The sequence below is a fragment of the Pituophis catenifer genome, unplaced genomic scaffold (assembly GCF_029215685.1).
Source record: "Pituophis catenifer annectens isolate HBS135680 unplaced genomic scaffold, rPitCat1.0.hap2 SCAF_7, whole genome shotgun sequence".
In the NCBI taxonomy this organism is placed as follows: Eukaryota; Metazoa; Chordata; class Lepidosauria; order Squamata; family Colubridae; genus Pituophis; species Pituophis catenifer.
This window is the reverse complement of record NW_027256887.1, coordinates 8513607-8535925: the sequence shown is the minus strand read 5'-3', so window position 1 is coordinate 8535925 and position 22319 is coordinate 8513607. Positions and strand designations below refer to the sequence as shown.

General features: G+C 44.9%; 1 protein-coding gene across 1 annotated transcript in view; it reads left to right on the top strand.

Moving 5' to 3' along the window:
• The first annotated feature begins 21678 nt into the window (after positions 1-21678).
• The window catches only part of NOBOX (NOBOX oogenesis homeobox), a 28485-nt gene continuing 27844 nt past the window's right edge, over positions 21679-22319 (top strand). The window contains exon 1 of the mRNA XM_070948039.1: positions 21679-21730. Coding sequence (XP_070804140.1) covers positions 21679-21730 — 52 coding nt within the window. The remainder of the gene's footprint in view (positions 21731-22319) is intronic.

Below are 22319 nucleotides of genomic sequence, written 5' to 3'. Positions count from 1 at the left end.
ATGGAATGGAATGGAATGGAATGGAATGGAATGGAATAGAATAGAATAGAATAGAATAGAATAGAATAGAATAGAATAGAATAGAATAGAATAGAATAGAATAGAATAGAATGAACTTTATTGTCACTTTAAATGTACACTAATTGTCATACAATACAATGAAATTTCATTGCATACAGCTCTCAAAGCAGGGGTGAAATGCTCCTGGTTCGGACCGGATCGCTCGATCTGGTAGCGATGGTGGCGGGTGGTTCGGAGAACTGGTAGGAAAAATCCCTGTGCCCCCCCTCCCCCGCCCATGCCCAACTGAGCCACACGATCATCAGAGGCTTTTTTTTTTTACTTTTAAAAGCTTTCTTTCTACAACCTCTTCAGCCGAAAAAATGCTTTTAAAAGTAAAAAAAAAAAAGCCTCTGATGATCGCGCAGCTCAGCTGGGATCGTCAGAGCCTTTTAAAAGCATTTTTAACAACCTCTTCGGCTGAAGAAGTTGTAGAAAAAAATGCTTTTAAAAGCCTCTGATGATCCAAGCTGAGTTGCCTGATCGTCAGAGGCTTTTAAAAGCATTTTTTACAACCTCTTCAGCAGAAGAGGTTATAGAAAAAATGCTTTTAAAAGTAAAAAAAAAAAAAAAAAGTTGGCCTCGCCTACCCAGTCACATTACCCCCCACCAAGCCATGCCCAGAGAACAAATTTTACATTTCACCACTGTCTCAAAGAGTCATCAATTCTCATGACTACAGTGATAGAAAGGGGCTAGATCACTACCTCCAAATATATAGGTAGTCCTCGCCTTACAACAGTTCGTTTAGTGACCTTTCGAAGTTACAACAGCACTGAAAAAGTGACTTATGACCGTTTTTCACACTTAACGACGGTTGCAGCATCCCCACCATCACGGGATTTAATATTTGGATGCTAGACAACTGACTCAGATTAATGACGGTTGCAGTGCCCCGGGAGGTCATGGGACTCCCCCTTTTGCGACCAGCGAAGTCAACGGAGAAAAGCCAAATTCACTTAACAAGCAGGTTACTAACTTACCAGTGCTTCGCTTAACACCTGTGGCAAGGAAGGTCGTAAAATGGGGCAAAGCTCACTTAAACACACGTCTCCCCTTAACGGCAGAACATTTGGGCTCAGCTACGATCGTAAGTCGAGGACTACCGGTATAAAAAATCATGGTTCTCATCATCAGGGAACAGATGAATTGTTGAGGATGCCAGAAGTTCCTGGTGAAGTCAGCAAAAGTTGAACTGAAATTTGCAGGCGATTCCAGTAATTGTTTGCAAAGCTTTGGGATTTCTTAAGAGAGGCAGCTAAATCACTGGATCTCGGAGGTTAACTTCCTCACTCAAGGAACTATTAATCACTCTAAATCCCTACCGACGGTTTCCTTCTGCAGAAGCCGTTAAGCCATGCTGAGCACAGATGTGGCCATCTCAAGTCATCCAAACAGTCTGTCTGGAATCGCTTTCAGTTTCCAAACACAGTCATATTAGCCTAAGCTTCGTTAGAAAAAGCCCCTTTCCTAATTCTGCTAGTAAGTAACATGAGATCCGGAGCGCGACTCGGCGAGCACGGAAAGGACGTAATATTTTAGGAAGCCTCCAGGTCATCCTTTATTTTGAAAGGAGAATATTTGTAAGCTCAGGGTTGACACGAGGGAACCTTGGTGCTCTCTGAGCTTTCTTGTTTTCTTGTAGACGTTTCATTACCAAACTAGGTAACATCATCAGTGCTAGAAGGAAGTGTTTGTGGAAAGGGGAGGAGGAGGAGGAGGAGGAAGACTGTGAAGGGTCCTTGATACTCTCTGAGCTTTCTTGTTTTCTCACTGGCCGGTTTGTTATTAAGTGTAGCTTCACGAAAAAAGTGACTTATGACTATTTTTCACACTTAACGACCATTGCAGCAGCCGCGTGGTCACATGATGTAAATTCAGACCCTTGACAACTGACTCATATTTATGACGGTTGCAGTGTCCCAAGGTCACATGATCCCCTTTTGCGACCTTCTCACGAGCAAAGTCAAAGGGGAAGCCAGATTCATTTAACAACCGTGTGACTAACTGAACAACTGCAGTGATTCACTTAACAACCGTGGCAAGAAAAGGTGGTAAAAAGAGGCAAAATTCACTTAACCACTGTCTTAATTAGAAATGGGAGTTCTGGCCTCCACTGTGGTCAGAAGTCAAGGACTTCCTGTACTGAGTCATCATCCTTGTTCAAGGGAGCGACCGATGAAGATGTAGCAATAGAATATATTCCTGAAAACTAAGGCTGTTCTGTCCCCGTCTCACACACGCACACAAACAGACAGCCGGGGTTTAAATAAACTGGCAGACAACCAATTCTTCCGATAAGAAGCTTGGCAGCAACCCAGTAACTGCTTGCCAAGAACTTTACTCATAAAACAAAATACACACAGTCAAGAATTGTCCAGTTCGTAAAATAAATCCAAGGCCGATAATGTTGTTTCCAAAGATGTGACCCGATAGTAGTTAGTTTTGTCCGTCACAGAGTCTGAATGGCTACCTCACCCCCTTTTATACCCTGTGGGGTGTGGTCCAGTGACTCAGCTTAATCTCTGGCACGCCTTCTGTTGTGCGCGCTTATCTCTGCGACGCTGCCGAGGATCCAGCCAAGACTCATTTCCCTCATCACTGTCCACCTGTGGCTACGTGGACGTGCTTGGCCCCGGCCCTATCTCTTGCCCTTCGGCGGACACCGAAGGCATTGCCAGAGAGGAGGGTCCTGGAGAGGGAGGCCTTGCCAACTCCTCTCCTTCACTCTCGGAGTCCTCTCCTGCCGATGACACAGGCTCAGGTAACAGAGCCACAACAAAGGCTTTGAAAAAAGAAAGCATTTAAGTTTGAACATGTAGGTAGATAGAACGAGTTATACATGTATAAAGGTTATACACACATATTAAAACATTAAAGCCGGTAGGTGAGTTTGGGCACTTTCCTTAACAATGTTTGCTAATGGTGGAGATGTTCTAAGGCCTGGAAATGGCTGTAGGAACATTATAGAATAATCGAGTTGGAAGGGACCTCGGAGGTCTTCTAGTCCAACCCTCTGCTCGAGCAGGAGACCCTATACCAGGTATCGGCAACCTTAAACACTCAAAGAGCCACAAGGGTCCTAACCAGAAGCCCCACATTCAATTCTGGAGCTGACCGGAAGTCTAGTTCCCCCACCAAAGAGTCTCCTCCTAGTGTGGCATCCTTTTTCCTTTGCCGACCGGAAGTCCAGTTTCCCCACCATAGAGTCTCCTCCTAGCGCGGCATCCTTTTTCCTCTGCCTGCCCTAACCGAAAGCCCTATCAATTGTGGAGCCGACCGGCAACAGGGAGCCGAGGAGCAGAGGGATGAAAGAGCCACATGCGGCTCCAGAGCCGCAGGTTGCTGACTCCTGCCCTATACCATTTCAGACACGTGGTCATCCAGTCTCTTCTTAAAAACCTCCAGTGATGAAGCACCCACAACTTCTTAAGGCAAACCCTTCCGTTGGTTGATTGCTCTCAGTGTTAAGAAGTTTCTCCTTCATTCCAGGTTGCTTTTCTCCTTGGTTAGTTTCCATCCATTGTCCGTAGGAAAGAGATATAACAGCTTGTGGCCTTTTGAAAAGATCACACAATTTTGTTATGTGGCAACGAGGCTGGGAAGGTCAGGTTCGAAGTTCAAAGTTAGTCAGAACTCAGCGGAATCGAGCAGTAAAACCAGAAGAGATAAAACTCCAGAACAAAAGGTTGCTGAGTCAGTGTGGACTGAATATAAAAACAAAGCGGCAGTACGAAGGAAACGCATAGAGATGACTTGGTCATAGGGAAAGATAAATGATTTTTAATTTTGGCTGTTCACCGCCCCGAGTCCTTCGGGAGAGGGGGCGGTATAAAAATCTAATAAATAAATAAATAAATAAATAAATTTGAGATGAAAGGGAAGACTGAGAAAGTTTTGGCTTTGTTGAGGTCCTTGAAAGGAAAGAGGTGAGATCAGAAGTGAAATCCAGCAGGTTCTGACAGGTTCTGGAGAACCGGTAGCGGAAATTTTTAGTAGTCCCGAGAAGCGGTAAATACCACCTCTGATTGGCCCCAGAGTGGGGTGGGAATGGAGATTTTGCAATATCCTTCCCCCAGGAATGGGGATTTTGCAGAATCCTTCTGCTGGAGTGGGGTGGTAATGGAGATTTTGCAGTATCCTTCCCCTGCCACACCCACCAAGCCACACCCACAGAACCGGTACTAAAAAAAAAATTGAATTTCACCACTGGGTGAGATCCAAGGTGTGGATGCAAAGACAGGAAGTTATTGAAAAATATTGCACCTGTTCTGGGAATAAACTAGATTTTTTGGCTAGGTGTCTCATGTCAGAACTGAAGAAGCTTCTTGGATGAGAAGCGAAATGTTTTCAAGAAAAAGACAAAAAGAAGAAAGTCCAGTTGTCTTTTGGAAAGCACCTTTGGCGTAAATTTGGCCGATTCTCATTTCGGTTTCGCTGCTTTTAATCCCACGTCTCATTTCTTTCTTGTGTTTTATGCAATAATTATGGTTCCAGAAGAAAATAGCATGGGGGATATTTATTTATTTATTTATTTATACCGCCACCTTTATTATTTTTACAAATAATGTTTACAAGGCACCGAACCTATCCAACACACACTTTCCTTCTCCTATTTTCCCCGCAACAACAATCTTGTGAGGTGGGCTAGGCGGAGTGAGCCACTGGCTCAAAGTCACCCAATTGGCTTTCATAGCTAAGTTGGGACTTGAACTCACAGTCTCCTGCTTCCTAGCCTGGTGCCTTAACCGCTAGACCAAATTGGCTCTTATATGAATTTATGCATAATATACATACAATATATAACACTGGACAATGAATGTCCTGCTACTTGCTAGAGAAGAAGCATAGCTGGGAGTTATTATAAGACAGTAATTTAAGTATGACTAAAAGGAGACCATGGTAAACTTTCTACAAGTTTTTTTTTTTTATTTAATTTATATGCCACCCTTCTCCGGAGACTCAGGGCGGCTTACAATGCGCTAAGCAATAGCCTTCATTCTTTTGTATATTTATACAAAGTCAGCTTATTGCCCCCACAAACTGGGTCCTCAATTTACCTACCTTAGAAAGGATGGAAAGCTGAGTCAACCTTGAGCCTTGGTGAGATTTGAACCTGCAGTAATTGCAGGCAGCTGTTCTTAATAACCAGCTTAATAACAGGGTGCCTTAGACCACTGTACTACCAAGGCTCTTTTGAATATAATAATAGTTTGTTAACCAATAGTTTTGAAATTTTAATCTTCTTAGGGTTTTTTTTTTTTTCATTCTACTTGCTAACTATTTTGTCATTAATATAGTCGATAGATGTCAGGTTAATAATTTGGAAAAAGAATTAGAAGTTTTTAAAAAAAAAATGGGCCTGTTTTGCATAGGGTGGAAAACTAATATTGTTGCAATATATTTATCAGTATTCAACTGGGGGGGGGGATAATATGTGTATATATGTTTATGTCCTTTTTTTAATGCATCTTTTTAATGTCTTCTTCGTTTTGTTTTTTGTGGTTGATTTTGTAAAAAAAAACATTTTGGGGGGAATTTTGTATTTTAATTTCTTTTTAAATGAAAAGAAACATTACTACAAGTAGTCCTCAACAGTTCGTTTATTGATTGTTCAGTGTTACAATGGCACTGAAAAAAGTGACTTATCGCCATTTTTCAAACTTTTACCACCGTTGCAGCATCCCCTTGGTCACATGATCAAAATTTGGATACTTGGCAACGGATTCATATTTAACGACGGGTGCAGTGTCCTGGGGGGGTCATGTGAATCCCCGTTTTGTGACTTTCCGACAAGCAAAGTCAATGGGGAAGCTGGATTCACTTAACAACCGTGTGACTAATTTAAGAACTGCAGAGATTCACTTAACAACCGTGGCAAAAAAAGTCATAAAATGACGCCAAAACTCACTTAACAAATGTGTTACCTAGCAACATAAATTTGGGGCTCGACTGTGGACATAAGTTGAGGACTCCCTGTGCTTGTGCAGATGGTTTTTCTTGCCCTAAGTATAAGACCTTACTTTTCTCACTGTTGAATTTCATTTTGTTGGATAGACCAAACTCACTTAACAAATGTCTCATTTAGCAACCGAAAATTTGGGTCAGTTGTGGTCATAAGTTAAGGACTCTGTGTGTGTGTGTGTGTGTGTGTGTGTGTGTGTGTGTGTGTGTGTGTGTGTGTCTGTCTAAAAAAACATGGCTAAAAGGAGAGCCCTTCCCTTTGCAGATCTTCCCACTTATCTCACAGTCCCGGCGGCTAGTGAAACATGGAGAACTTACAGCTCTGGAATATAATATCAGCTTGAAGTGGAAGCTTACCACCAGACCCATCTACCTCCATCTCTTCAATGATTACCTGCTTCTATCGCGACCCAGGGAGTAAGTTTTGGAGGGTGGTTCTTTGCAGAATCCAAGGCTGTTTTGAACCTATCAGAGAAGAAAGGATTCATGACTCCCTGAAGCTTCAGAAGTTCTTCTCCTCATGAAGATAGATGACTACAGAGACGTCTCTGCAGGGGTGGGGCTGCTGGGGGTTCACAGGGGTTCGGGAGAACCTCTAGATAAAATTCTGTGCAGTTCGGAGAAGCCCCAAATCCCACTCCTGCCTGGCCCCGCCCATCCCACTTCTCCCCTCCCAGGAGTCCCCATGCGGCCCATTTTGGATGCACGTAGGTGCAGGGCAGGCACGGAGGCTTGGGGAGGGCGAAAAACGCCCCTACCAGAAGTTCAGGAAAACTGGAAATGGGCCTGTTTCCGGTCTCCAGAGGGCCTCTGGAGCCTGGGGAGGCCATTTTTGCTCTCCCAGAGGCTCAAAGAAAGCCTCCAGAGCCCAGGGAGGGCAAAAATGCCCCCCCGCCCCCACGGTGGTGCAGGAGCCAATTAAGCCATGCTCACCCAGCAACCAGTCAGAGAACCCCTTGCTTAAAATTTTTGAAGCCCACCCCTGTGTCTCTGTGGTCTCTTGAAAGAAGAATGTGACTAGTCTTTTCACCTGCCCAAATGAGGACATGCATGATCTGTGGCTCATTGCTTTTTTTTTTTCTTACTCATTTGACCTAGGAAGAGAGATCCTGACTGAAAGCAGATGAATGGGATGGGACAGAATGATAGAGTTGGGAAGGACCTTGGAGGTCTTCTAGTCCAACCCCCTGCTCAAGCAGGAGACCCTATACCCGTGACGGCGAACCTATGGCACGTGTGCCACCTGTGGCACGCAGATCCATATCTGGGCATGCGAGCATTGCCCTAGCTCAGCACCAGTGCATATGCGTGTGCTGGCCAGCTGATTTTCAGGCCTTCTGGTCCTACCGGAAGTTGGGAAACGGGTCGTTTCCGGTCTCCAGAGGGCCTCCGGGGAGGTGGGGAAGGCTGTTTTCAACCTCTCCAGGCTCCAAGAAAGCCTCTGGAGCCTGGGGAGGGCGAAAAATGAGCCTACCGGGCCCACCGTGCCATTGTGTGCCAAAAGCGGGTGTTGTGCATCCCCGTTTTTGGCACGTGACTGCAAAAAGGTTAGCCATCATTGCCCTATACCAGTGATGGCTAACCTTTTTGCCATCGCATGCCAGGAAGGGGCGGGGATGGGGGGGTCATACGCGCACGTGCCCACACCCATAATTCTATGTGACCCACCCACCCCCCACTCATGGCATGCAATGGCCTGGTAGGCCCGTTTTTCTTTCTCACCTGGCTCCAGGACCTTTCTAGGCGTCTGGGGAGGGTGAAAACAGCCTTCCCCACCCCTCCGGAGCCACTCCGGAGGCCAAAAGTGGCCCGTTTGACAATTTCCAGTCCCATTGGGAGCTGAGCTTGGTGTCCACTGATATGGTTACGTGTGCCACCGGTTCGCCATCACAGCCCTATACTGTTTCAGACAAATAGTTGTCCAGTCTCTTCGAAAAAGCCTCCAGTGATGGAGCACCCACAACTTCTGAAAGCAAGCTCTTTTCAACTGGTTTATTGTTCTCACTGTTAGGAAACTTCTCCTTATTTTCACAACCTGGAACTAAGGAGAAATTTCCTAACAATTATAACAATTAAGCAGTGGAACAGCTTGCCTTCAGATATCGTGGGCGCTCCATCACTGGAGGCTTTTAAGAAGAGACTGGACAGCCACTTGTCTGCAATGATACAGATTTCCTGCTTGGACTAGAAGACCTCCAAGGTCCCTTCCAGCTCTGTTATTCTGTTGTGTTAGTCAGTTAAGAAGAAACTAGTACACTTCTTTCTGTATTCTCCTGTAAGAAGAATAGGAATTAAACAATCCTGACCCAAAGCAGTGAATATTGACCCGTTTCTTGTTTCTTTTTTCTGTCTCTCTCCCCCACCGGCAGGAATGGCCGTTTCATTGTGTTCGATTATGCGGCCTCCTCGGATGTGCGTGGGGAAAAGTGTGAAATGAAACTCCACGGCGACAACAAAAACCTTTTCCGCCTTTTCCTGCTGCAGAACAATCAGGGGAAGAAAGTGGAATTCCTCTTCCGCACAGAAACACAGTAAGACCGTCAGAGACAACCTCAACAACCCAGCTCAGTTTGACAGGCGGTGCAATGGAGAAGCCGGTTTACGCAACTTCCAACTCGGAACAATGCCAAAGACTTACTGTATTTCTCGGAGTATAAGACGCACTTTCCTCCTCCTTAAAAGTGGGTGAAAATTTCGGTGCGTCTTATAGACCGAATACGGGCCTGTTTTTGGACTCCCGAACCCTCTGCGTGTCACATTTTTGCCCTCCCTGGCCCCCAGAAGCACTCTGCAGGCCAAAAATGGCACGTTTTTGGCAAAAACGGGACAGGTGGAGCACTGCAGAGTGCTTCTGGGGGCCGGTGAGGACAAAAGCACGACACACGGAGGCCCAAAATTATTTTTTTTTCTTGTTTTCCTCCTGTAAATCTAGGTGCGTCTTATAGTCCAAAAAATACGGTATCTTTCTTTAAATAATAGCCGCCCCTCTTTTTGTGAGTCCAAGTTGATACGCCTACATCAAGTTGACATGCCTACAGCATAGCTGGCTGGAGAATTCTGGGAGTTGAAGTCCACAAGTCGTAAAGCTGCCAAGTTTGAAGAGCTCTGGTTTATAGTGTAGCATGATACAAAGGATATCGGATCTCCGGGTCTTTCGCCGTGCCCTAAAAACTTTTCTTTTCCATCAAGCAGGGCTGGCGTGAAACCCCCCCCCTTTTTTTTAGTCTTTTTTAGTTTTTTAGCTTTTTAAATTGTCAATGGGTTTTAGTTTGAATTGTTTTAAATTTGGGCCAAAGTCATGTAATTCTTTTAATAATTTTAAATTTTGTATTGGTATGTGTTTTAGTTCTGGCTGTGCACCGCCCTGAGTCCACTAGGAGAAGGGCGGTATACAAATTGAATAAAATAATATAAATGACCTGTGAATGCATCCCAATGTGGCTGATATAACAAGTCACGTTTTCGTGCGGCACAAGGAGCCACAGCCTAGTACGTTTCAAATGAAGGAAGAGGGCATGTGAGGCCTTGCCATCTCATCGCATTCTTTGCTTTTCCTAGGAGTGAGAAACTGCGATGGATTTCTGCTCTCTTGCCCCAACAGCCAGAACCAGACCTGTTGAATGATTCTGGTAAGAAAGCTCAGGACACAAATGTGCACGGTCACTCACGCCCTTGTCACCTCCCGGCTGGACTATTGTAATGCTCTCTACATGGGGCTTCCCTTGAAGAGCACTCGGAGGCTCCAAATGGTCCAGAATGCGGCCGCGTGGGTGGTTATGGGCGCAACTCGTTGTGCCCACGTGACACCCCTCCTGCGCGAGCTGCACTGGCTCCCAGTGGTCTTCCGGGATGTTCTGTGCCCGTACCATGCACACACCCAACCAGCCAGCCGAGGGTTAAATAAACTCTTCAAACACACAACGTCAGTGATAAGGAACTTGGAGCAACTCCGTGGCTGCCTGCCAAGAGCTTTTACTCCGATAACACAGACAGAAATACACACAGTTTGAATAGTCCAGTTTGTAATTAAATCCACAGCAAATAGGTGTTGTGTCCGAAGGTGCAAGTGCCTCGCCAGAGATTAGCTTTGTCCGTCACAGAATCCGAATGGCTACCACACTCCCTTTTATAGCCTGTGGGGTGTGGTCCAGTGACTCAGCTTAATCTCTGGCACGCCTCCTTTTCTGCTGCGCCCGCTTGTCTCTCCGACGCTGGCGTGGGTCCAACCACAATGTTTCTTCGTTACTATCTGACGGCTCGGAAACACCTGGCTCCTGGCCAATCTCTTCTCCTTCGGGAGACACCTGAGGCATTGCCAGAGAGGAGGGTCCTGGAGAGGGAGGCCTGGCTGTCTCCTCTCCTTCATGTTCGGAGCCTTCTTCCTCCGATAAAATAGGCTCGGAGGATGGAGCCACAACACGGGTGCGATTCAAGGTGTTGGTCACCACCTTTAAAGCGCTCCATAGCATAGGACCCGGGTACCTTTGAGACCGACTTCTGCCACCAATAGCCTCCCACCGGCCAGTTCGCTCCCACAGAGAGGGTCTCCTCAGGGTGCCATCGGCCAAGTTATGCCGGCTGGCGACACCCAGGGGGAGGGCCTTCTCTGTGGGAGCCCCAGCCCTGTGGAATGAACTGCCCCCCAGAAGTGCATAAGATCTCCGACCTCCAGGCATTTCGCTGTGCACTCAAGACCCTGTTGTTCCGCCAGGCCGGGCTATCGACATAATAATTTTAAATTGGGTGTTTTAAATTTCTGGGGTTTTAAATTGAGCTGAATTATTTAATAATTTTAAATTATTTTAATTGATGTTTGTCTTGTGCTTTTAATAGGCTGTACACTGCCCTGAGTCCTTCGGGAGAAGGGCGGTATAGAAATAAAATTATTCTTATTCTAAATAAAACCAATAAAGGAGAATATTTGTAGCTCAGGGTTGATATGACGGGTCCTTGATGCCCTCCGAGATTGGACCCCCGAGTCATCCTCCTCCTCCTCCTCTCTGCAAACCCTACTCCCTTCAACCACTGATGATGTTACCTCCTGGGGTTTATGACAACTTGCCATAGCTAGTGGTGAGATTCAGCCAGTTCGCACCACTTCAGGAGAACCGGTTGTTAACTTTCTGAGCAGTTTGGCAAACTGGTTGTTGGAAGAAATCATTAGGGCAGAGAACCGGTTGTTAAATTACTTGAATCCCACCACTGGCCATAGCCAACTCACCACGGCCAACTTATCATGGTAAACTCACCGCAGGACAAGAGTTACATTCATATCAAAGAAATAGTGGACGAGAATCCTTAAAGGAAAGGATGCAAAAGGAGGGACGCAATGAAATATGAATGGCAAAAATTAAAATATTTTTGAAAAATTTATTTTACAATTAAATAGTAATTACAAGTAATAAATAAATATTAAATAAGTAATTATAATTAAATTGTCCTGCAGCGAGTTGTCTCAGGTTGAGTTGGCCACAGCGAATTGGCTGCAGTGTGTTAGCTGTGGCAAGTTGTCCCATTGTGTTCCTATGGACAGCACAGTTCTTGAAAACAAATGTCAAGTTTCCGAAAGATGCCCTAATTAATTCATGAGCCATGATCCAAACTTCAAAGGAAAGATAGTGATTTATTAGGAGCAACATTCCGGCAATACTCAGATGGAGTCAGGACTTATCCCACGTAGATTTATGTTCCCCTATGACCCTGTCTCTCCCCTCCCCTCGGCCATGTCATAAATCACATTCTCCAATTAACCTCTTTGGCTGGCTGTGAAATCCAACACCCTCCTTCTGGTTGCGGTCAGGAAGAATGTATGGAATGCACTTCAGTTCTCCCTCCCTCCTGCTCATGGCAACTTGAAAGCTTTGCAAGTTGATAACAAACTTTCCTTAAAACAAAAGCACAGAGACACCTAATTTTAGGTGTTAAGCAGGTGAAAAACAGAGTCCAGAAAACTGTGGCCCATCACTGTTGCATCGCAGGGTATGAAATAGGGCTAAATCTTTTATTTATTAATATATATTTTATTCTGCGTCAATCATTTTGACTCTAAACGTCTTTATTATGTGACGTAAAAAGAGTCTGTGACGAGGTGCTTGTGTTAAACCAAAAAGCCATTTTGAATTAGCGTAATTTCCCCCAAAATAACCATCCCTGTATCCCATCACATTTCCAGATGCCGATCAGGTGCAGTGCGTGAAATCCTACAAGGCACGAGAGCACGATGAATTGACTCTGGAGAAAGCTGACATTGTCATGGTCTTGCGGCAAAGCACTGATGGTGAGTTGAGGTGGAGTGGGGTGGGAATGGGAGATTTTGCAGTATCCTTCACCTACCACGCCCACCAAGCCACGCCCACAGAACTGGTAGTAAAAAAAATTGGATTTCACCACTGATTAGGAGTATTGACCAGGTCAAGGGAGTCATCCTAATGTAGGTAAATGCGGGTCCAGCTGGATGATCACCGAAGGGCCCTCTTTATTCATAGTATTGTAAGAAAGGAAATGTGCTTGTTTAAGGGAAGCCAATTAACCCGATGAAAGGCAGAGAATTCCTTTGAAGTAGGAACATTCAGAAGAGAGGCCCCTCAGTTGTCAGAGATAGAAACATTTGGTGATATACAGTTTGAAGGTTAAAACAGATCAAAGGATGACCACATGTAATATCAACAAAAGATAATTTGAATCTATGCTTCAGTAATTTACAAGAAGAATTATGACTGTTGGCAAAGAAAAGGTAAAACTTAATAATTAGGAAATGTCAATTAAATATAACAAATGTATATGACCACATAAACTGCTGAGTTAATAGAATCCTTTGTCTTAAAAGGGTATAAAACCATTGTAACTAATTTCTGTCTTTGTTCAACGCTTCATGTATGAATGAGCTTTGAACCTATTGCGCAATATACTGTCTCTGACTAACCTGGAAAGTTGTGTTGGTCTAATTAATCCACAACAATCCTTTACATCAGGGGAACGCGCGGCATGAAGGCTTCTTAATTTTTAGGATGACAAAGATAAAAGTTGCAACGCAGCTAAATTGTTGGCGCGTTCTCCAAACGATTTGCTTTGGATCTCTCTGCAGGCTGGGTTAGAGGCGTGAAGCTGTCCGACGGAGAAAGTGGTTGGTTTCCTTCCGATCACGTGGAGTTCATCTCCAGCAGGCAAGTCCGACAGATGAACCTGAAGGAAGAGCAGCGGGTGAAAAATGCCAAGCGGCAGGTCTTTCGCAAGCGGTAAAAGATCCCCTCTCCAGAAGACCTCCACCCTTGCCTCTCCAACCCAGGAGGACGTCGCGAGGTGTTAAAACTGCCCTGTGAATTACGAGACTGGAGGGACGAAAGCAGAAACTGGTGTCACTGGCATCGGCTGTACCAGTCTGTCCGTCTTCACCTGTGTTTGGAAAAAGCAGGAGGAAAGAGCCACATGGTTTTTCATGAGAGGATCGTGGAGAAGAGGAAAATGGACAAGGACCTTCCGAGAACCTGAGCTTTGCTCAGCCACGTTTAAATGCACAAACTGCTGGCCCAGGGAGTTAGCTTCAGCTCTTGCAAAAAAAAATTAAAAAGGCTTTAGCCCACCTCACAGAAAGACGTGAGGCTAAAATGTTAATATTTTTGAACGTGCTTCGGACTGTCTAGCAAAATGCAGTAGAGGGGGAAAAAAAATACACTTTGTGGTATTAGGATGAAGTGGCCTTTTCTTTTTTCATTTTTTTTCTATTTTAGCTCGTGCAAATAATGTTCCCGCCAAGAAAGAAGATACGTTGGCAACATCAAACCCAGGGGTGCTATTCAGCAGGTTCTGACAAGAAATTTTGAGTAGTTTGGAGAACCGGCAAATGCCACCGCTGGCTGGCCCCAGAGTGGGGTGGAAATGGGGATTTGGCAATATCCTTCACCCAGGAGAGGGGAGGAAATGGGGATTTGGCAGTATCCTTCCCCTGGAGTGGGGTGGGAATGGAGATTTTGCAATATCCTTCCCCCAGGAGTGGGCAGGGAATGGGGATTTGGCAGTATCCTTCCCCTGGAGTGGGGAGGGAATGGAGATTTTGCCATATCCTTTCCCTGGAGTGGGGTGGGAATGGAGATTTTGCAATATCCTTCCCCCAGGAGTGGGGAGGGAATGGGGATTTGGCAGTACCCTTCTCCTGGAGTGGGGAGGGAATGGAGATTTTGCAATATCCTTCCCCCAGGTATTGGGAGGGAATGGGGACTTTGCAGTATCCTTCCCCTGGAGTGGGGAGGGAATGGGGACTTTGCAGTATCCTTCCCCTTCCACGCCCACCAAGCCACACCACACCACGCCCACCAAGTCACGCCCACAGAACCAGTAGTAAAAAAATTTGAATTCCACCATTGATCAAACCCCTCTCCTTACAGCAACTGCCGGCGGGAAAAATTTAGGTCCAGGTTTCTAGCATCATTGGCATTCTGATGTGGCTCTGATCCCTTTTGCAGTCACCCGACTTGTGTCTGCAGGGCACACGCGTGTACACAAACACATGCATTTCTCAAGGGAAACACTTGATTTTGTTCACTAGGAAAGCTTTACCTTAATTTCTGCATATTGGGTAGTATTAAAGGAACAGGATTAAGACTAGAAATTAAATGAAGAACGTTTGCAGGAATTGGGTAAGTCTAGTCTAGTGAAAAGAAGGACCAGGGTGACATGATAGCAGTGGTCCAATATTTGAAAGGATGCCACAAAGAAAAGGGGGAGGGAGATAAAACTATTTTCCAAAGGACCAGAAGGCAGGTCAAGAAACAATGGATGGAAACTAACGAAGGAGAGAAGCAACCTAGAACTAAGGAGAAATTTTCTAACAATGAGGGAACAGCTTGGCTTCAGAAGTTTTCTTCTTAAAAAAAACAAGTTTTATTAATTTTTTCTTTTATATTCATATTTTATGAACAGATTATTGACCGGGTCATGTCTTGTAACATAATTATGTGTTAATTTTTATAATCTATTCCAGTCTTCTTTTTTGTTTTTTCCAAATGCAATTCACATATTTCAATTTCTGCCATCATATTCTTTTTCCCTATTTTTTTTAATCTTATCTTAATCTCTTCTTAATACATAGTATATAAACAAACTCACCATCCGCCCTTCAAATCCTAATTTTTAAGCATTACTTTAATTATCTTATTTCACCATTTATAAAATATGTTTCTCAAAATCCCCATCACACTTTTTGGCTATAAACAATGTACTTCGTCTTATTCAATTCTTACATTGAACCCCTTTAACTTAATTGACCTTCTACATCTCTACTTAGTACATAATAAGCAATATCACTACCCGCCCTTAATTCCTAATTTCTTATTATAGCATCAATTAATTATTTTATTTCATCATTTACAACGTATTTTTTCAAAATCCCCATCTCGCTTTTTAACATTTCAATTTTCTCTTGATTTCAGTTATTTTCATAACTGAACCAAATAATATTTCAGATTTCATCTGCTGTTCCATTTTACAATAAACAATATACATCATCATATTCACTTCTTACATTCACAATAATATTAATATAGTTCCCTTAGATCTACTAATATATACCTTATTTCCCTTCCTCCTTTCCACTATCCTTCCCCTTTTAACCATGTTCTCTTGGTCTCTCCAAAATTCTGCTTAAATTCTCCCTTCATCCCATTCTCTTATCTTCTCTTATCTTCTTTTTTCTTTTTATATTTATTGTATCTTTTCTCCTGACACCTTTCTCTAACTTTTGAGTCTATTACTCGCATAATTCTCCCCAAGCTTTTACCTAATATTTTTCCATTTCCTTCTCTTCCCTTCGATTGATTCTTTTTTGGGGAATATTCTCCCCTATCCATTCTTTTTTTGTCACTGTAAATCCCAGTGTAATCATCTAATATTTTACCTTCAATTCCTTTTCCTTCAATATTATTTTGCTTCTCATTTATATTCTTTTTCCTGTTTTGTGTGTTCTAACAAAGTTTCTGACTTTTTATTGCCCTTTAATGATTCATGTATGTTTTTAAGCATCTCAATTAATTCCTCACCCATCCAAGACTCCATATTGTCAATTTAAATTTTTTTTTGATATTTTAACTTAGATTTAATTAAGATTTAAGTCCATATAGTCTCTTTTTTATTTCCAGATATTTATCCAGTTCAAATGTTTATCCAAACCACTCCAATTTAAAGCTTTGTTGTTTTTCACCTCCTTTAAAAGTTGATACCGAGCAGTTTAAAAAGAAACAAATACTCCTTAAAGTTTCTCACAATTCTCTTAATGATCAAGGTCACTGCTGTTATTTCCTTCAATTTTCAAGCCGATTGTTATAGTGCTTTCTTTCCACTAGCAGATGTCTCTCTCCCATCCACCATTCTCAAAGTATCAAGCTTACAAAAGTATTTTAAATCCACATAGAAAATACTTTCTCTCAGCTTTCTTTTCCTTTTATTGTTTTTAATTTCTCAAAGTTCAGTTTTAAATCTAGTTGTAAGATTTCCTTTCTTGGGCTTTAATATTTTGACCTCCTCTTTGTTCTTCCTTCAAATATCGAAACTTGTCAAAAATAATTCGAATCCTCATTAAAAAACACTTTCCCTCGGGTTTCTTTTTCTTGTATTAGTTTTAATTTCTCCAAATCTAATTTTAAATCCAAATATAAAGTTTTCTTTTTTGGACTTTAGTATTTTAACTTCCTCTTTGTTCTTCTCCCTCCATTAAAATTCCCAAGTGCCAGTTAGCCACTCGTTTCCTCGGCAGGACACCTTGTAAAGTTTTTTTTAAGAAACTTCCATTTTTACCTGTGAGTTGGCCAATCACTCACCCGGTAACAGTACTCCATTCAGACACCACTCCTGCACAAAATCTTATTCCGGTTGCCCCAGCTTCAAAGCAGTCATTTTAAATGGCCGCCACCTCCGCCGCCAGTTTGAAGAGCTGCCTCCGACCTTTCGAGGAACTTGCCTGTTCTTCTTGGTTGTCTGAGGCGCCTCTCCTTCTTCACCATCCCTACAGGACGGTTCTGGTCTGAAGACCCCCCAACAGCAGGTTGTCTGGCTGGATTTTCATGGGGCTCATCAGAGCCCGCTATTTTCCAGCCAGTCTTGCCGTGATGCTTCTGGTTTTTGGCTTGGCTTCCAAAATTGTGGGTGCTCCATCACTGGAGTTTTTAAGAAGAGACCGGACAGCCACTTGTCTGGAAAGATATAGGGTCTCCTGCTTGAGTAGGGTTGGACTAGAAGACCTCCAAAGTCCCATCCCACTCTGTTGTTCTATTGTATTAAAAGAAAGGAAGCTTAGCAAATGTTTCACTTAGCAACATAAATTTTGGGACTCAATTGTGGTCGTAACTCGAGGATTACCTGCATAGTAACAAAAGTTCCATTTTTTTCTTTCCAGCTCTTTACCTCTGGCCTTTCTTCTCAAAGCACTGTTTTTTTTTTAAGACTGCAGACTTAATTTCCTAGCTGAATGTGAAAAATGGGTTCATGCATCGCACTAAACCAAACAATGTTAGGTTTTGCCGTGGCCCAGTGTGGCGCATTCAGAAAGCCAGTTAAATGAATCTTGGCTTAGTGCCACATGAACACCCATCTGCCATCTTAACCCTGTCCTAGATGGCTCCTTAACTGCTCCTTGAGTTTCCAGTAGTTACACATGTTGTCCGAACCTGATGATTGTTTTTTCACTTACGACGATTGCATGACCCCATGGCTGTGTGATCGGAATTCAGACTCTTGGCAACTGGCATGAATTTATGACAGATTGCAGTGTCCCGGGGTCATGGGATCCCCTTTTGCGACTTCTGACAAGCAAAGTCAATGAGTAAGCCAAGATTCGTTTCGCAATGGTGTTACTAACTTAACAGCTGCAGGGATTCACTTACTAGCAAGAAAGCTCCTAAAATGGGACAACATTCACTTAACAAACGGTCTCGCTTAACAATTATGGTCATAAGTCAAAGAGTACCTGTTTTATTGAAAAAACTCATACAGAGTAGCTGCCCATCTTAAATGCCAGTCTGCCTTTGCACTCTCTTCTAAGCTTAAATGCACCCACTCCCTCGCTTTTTAATTTGTTCAATAACTGAAATGTAATTTCAAGAAATAACAATATTTGTAATTCGTAACTAGCATAGAAAACCATTGTTGTGTCAGGGACATAAGATCCACCCGTCTATGGAATCACCTGGATGATCTCAAGATGGGATTCCAAAGCAGTTTACAATTTGAAAAAAAAGAGCTCCTTGAGCAGTGGATCATGCAGAGATCCCTGGCAGATCCATAGACATTCCATCACGCAGAAGCTTCCCTTGAGAGATTCTGGCTATTAGCAAAATGGGATTTCCCGCAGCCTCTCAGACAGTCCTCGCATTACAACCACAATTGTAATGTCTGTTGCTTTGCAGGACAGATATTAAGTGCATTTCGCTGCATTTTATGACCTCTCATGCCACGCTTGTGAAGTGAAACTTGGATTCCCCATTGATTTTGCTTGTCAGAAGATGTCAAAAGATGATTTCACACAACCCTCGGACATTGTGACTCTCCCAAACACGTGCCAGGAGCCAAGCGAATTTTGATCACGTGACAATGGGGATGCTGCAACAGTCGTGAGTGTGGAAAAAAGGTCAAAACTCCCTGTTTTGAACTTCGGTCACTAAATGAATGGTTGTAAATCGAGGATTACCTGTCCCACTTCCAACGTTGCTTCATTGTCTGGAGATCAGCCAGGATCACCTTTGTTGCGTGTTGTCATGGGGGTGGAGTGTGGAGTTATTTTATTATTTTATTAATTTATTATTTTTGTTTTTGTTTTTTTTTCTTATTTTCTTTCTTTCTTTTTCTTTCTTTTTCTTTCCTTCCTTCCTTCCTTCCTTTTCCTTTTCCTTTTTTTCTTTTGGTTTTTATACCCATGAAACCCGCCTTGAGTCTCCATGTGCGAGCAGCTGGCAATATAAAGTTTCTAAAATAAATAAAATAAATTGTGCAACATTCCTGCACAGCCTAAAACGGGGTCTCCAACCTTGGCAACTTTAAGACTTGTGGACTTCAACTCCCAGAAGGAGGGGTGAAATCCAGCAGGTTCAACAGGTTCTGGAGAACTGGTAGCGGAAATTTTGAGTAGTTCGGAGAATCAGCAAATACCACCTCTGGCTGGCCCCAGAGTGGCGTGGGAATGGGGATTTTGCAGCATCCTTCCCCTGGAGTGGGGTGGGAATGGGGATTTTGCAATATCCTTCCCCCAGGAGTGGGGTGGGAATGGGGATTTTGCAGTATCCTTCCCCTGGAGTGGGGTGAGGAGGTGGATTTTGCAATATCCTTCCCCCAGGAGTGGGGTGGGAATGGGGATTTTGCAATATCCTTCCCCTGGAGTGGGTTGGGAATGGGGATTTTGCAGTATCCTTCCCCTGGAATGGGGTGGAAATGGAGATTTTGCAATATCCTTCCCCCAGGAGTGGGGTGGGAGTGGGGATTTTGCAGTATCCTTCCCCTGGAGTGGGGTGGGAGTTGCTATTTTGCAGTATCCTTCCCCTGGAATGGGGTGGGAGTGGGGATTTTGCAGTATCCGTCCCCCAGGAGTGGGGTGGGAATGGGGATTTTGCAATAACCTTGCCCCAGGAGTGTGATGGGAATAGGAATTTTGCAGTATCCTTCCCCTGGAGTGGGGTGGGAGTTGCTATTTTGCAGTATCCTTCCCCTGGAATGGGGTGGGAGTGGGGATTTTGCAGTATCCGTCCCCCAGGAGTGGGGTGGGAATGGGGATTTTGCAATATCCTTGCCCCAGGAGTGTGGTGGGAATAGGGATTTTGCAGTATCCTTCCCCTGGAGCAGGGTGGGAATGGGGCTTTTGCAGTATTCTTCTCCTGGAGTAGGGTGGGAATGGGGATTTTGCAATATCCTTCCCCTGGAGTAGGGTGGGAATGGGGATTTTGCAATATCCTTGCCCCAGGAGTGTGGTGGGAATAGGAATTTTGCAGTATCCTTCCCCTGGAGTAGGGTGGGAATGGGGATTTTGCAATATCCTTGCCCCAGGAGTGTGGTGGGAATAGGGATTTTGCAGTATCCTTCCCCTGGAATGGGGTGGAAATGGAGATTTTGCAATATCCTTCCCCCAGGAGTGTGGTGGGAATAGGGATTTTGCAGTATCCTTCCCCTGGAGCAGGGTGGGAATGGGGCTTTTGCAGTATTCTTCTCCTGGAGTAGGGTGGGAATGGGGATTTTGCAATATCCTTCCCCTGGAGTAGGGTGGGAATGGGGATTTTGCAATATCCTTGCCCCAGGAGTGTGGTGGGAATAGGAATTTTGCAGTATCCTTCCCCTGGAGTAGGGTGGGAATGGGGATTTTGCAATATCCTTGCCCCAGGAGTGTGGTGGGAATAGGGATTTTGCAGTATCCTTCCCCTGGAATGGGGTGGAAATGGAGATTTTGCAATATCCTTCCCCCAGGAGTGTGGTGGGAATAGGGATTTTGCAGTATCCTTCCCCTGGAGCAGGGTGGGAATGGGGCTTTTGCAGTATTCTTCTCCTGGAGTAGGGTGGGAATGGGGCTTTTGCAATATCCTTCCCCTGGAGTGGGGTGGAAATGGAGATTTTGCAATATCCTTCCCCCAGGAGTGGGGTGGGAATGGGGATTTTGCAGTATCCTTCCCCTGGAGTAGGGTGGGAATGGGGATTTTGCAATATCCTTGCCCCAGGAGTGTGGTGGGAATAGGGATTTTGCAGTATCCTTCCCCTGGAGTAGGGTGGGAATGGGGATTTTGCAATATCCTTCCCCCAGGAGTGTGGTGGGAATAGGGATTTTGCAGTATCCTTCCCCTGGAGCAGGATGGGAATGGGGCTTTTGCAGTATTCTTCTCCTGGAGTAGGGTGGGAATGGGGATTTTGCAATATCCTTCCCCTGGAGTTTTTTTTTTATTTTTTTTATTTTTATTTATTTTTATATGCCGCCCTTCTCCGGAGACTCAGGGCGGCTTACAATGCCTTAAGCAACAGCCTTCATACTTTTGTATATTTTATACAAAGTCATACAAATGGGGAGGGGATGGGGATTTTGCAGTATCCTTCCCCTGGGTTGGGGTGGGAATGGGGAAATCCTTGACCCGTTGCCAAACTCGCTCACCCACCTGTGCCTGGAAAGGGGCTGCGAAGAGCAAAAACAAGGGTTTAGTGCACCCTGTTATTAACACAGCTGCCTGCAATTTCTGCTGGTTCGAATCTCGCCAAGGCTCAAGGTTGACTCAGCCTTCCATCCTTTCTAAGGTAGGTGAAATGAGGACCCAGTTTGTGGGGGCTGACAATAAGCTGACTTTCTATAAATATACAAAAGTATGAAGGCTATTGCTTAACGAATTGTAAGCCGCCCTGAGTCTCCGGAGAAGGGCGGCATATAAATCAAATTTAAAAAAAAAAAAAAAAAAAAAAAAAACCCCACCTCCTCCCCACCCAGCCGGGCAACCTGTCCTGTTCCACGCTGCTATCCAGGAGGAGGGCGTCTCTCTCTCTTTTTTTTTTTTCCCACCGACCGAACATCTGGCCGGCCAGGTGTCTTTAATGAAGCCTCCCGGCTGGTCCGTTCCGTCCTCTGGCGCCTCCTGCCTGCGGGGGTCGCATCTCGCGGACTTCCCGGCGGCTGCTGCGCGCACGCGGAGTCCTGCGCTGGGAACGGGGATGGCGATGGACGGGCTGGCCGCGCAGCAGCGGTTCCCCCAACAAGACGCGGGTAACGCGGAGGGGACCCTTACGACTCCCCCTCTTCTGCCTCCCGGACTCCCCCTGTTGCTTGAGTGGCTGCTTTACGAATGGTTGGGCGAGGGGCGGCTACCTTTTTGGGGTGGGGAGTCCTCCCTCCGTCTCTCCCCCCCCCCAAAAAAAAGGCTCCTTGAGCCCCCCACTCCTGCGCCCGTCCCGTTTGGAAAGACGCTTTGGCTAAACACCCCCGGACCAAGTTTTGCGCCCCATAGCAATAGCGTGGGAAAGGTGCTCTTGCTTTGCAACGGGGAGGATCCTGTGTGGAAGGGTCCCACAAGAGCTGAGAGCCAGGGGCTGTGGGCTTGCACCCTCTCCCACCCCCCGTGGCAAGGATCCGGGTGGGGTTGGCTTGCCTTGGGGGGGGGGGGGTGGGGGGGTTAGGGGTGGACTGGGTTTCCTGCCCTGTGTGAATCCCCCCCCTGCCACGCCTTCCTTGCAAAAGAATGAAATTGCAGCCTAACTTTGGGAACTCCCGACCAAAAAGCGCACAAAGTGGTTTGTTGGGGATTTAAGCCCTGATTAAGCCCAGCCACAGTTTATAGTGATGTGGGTGAGCAGCA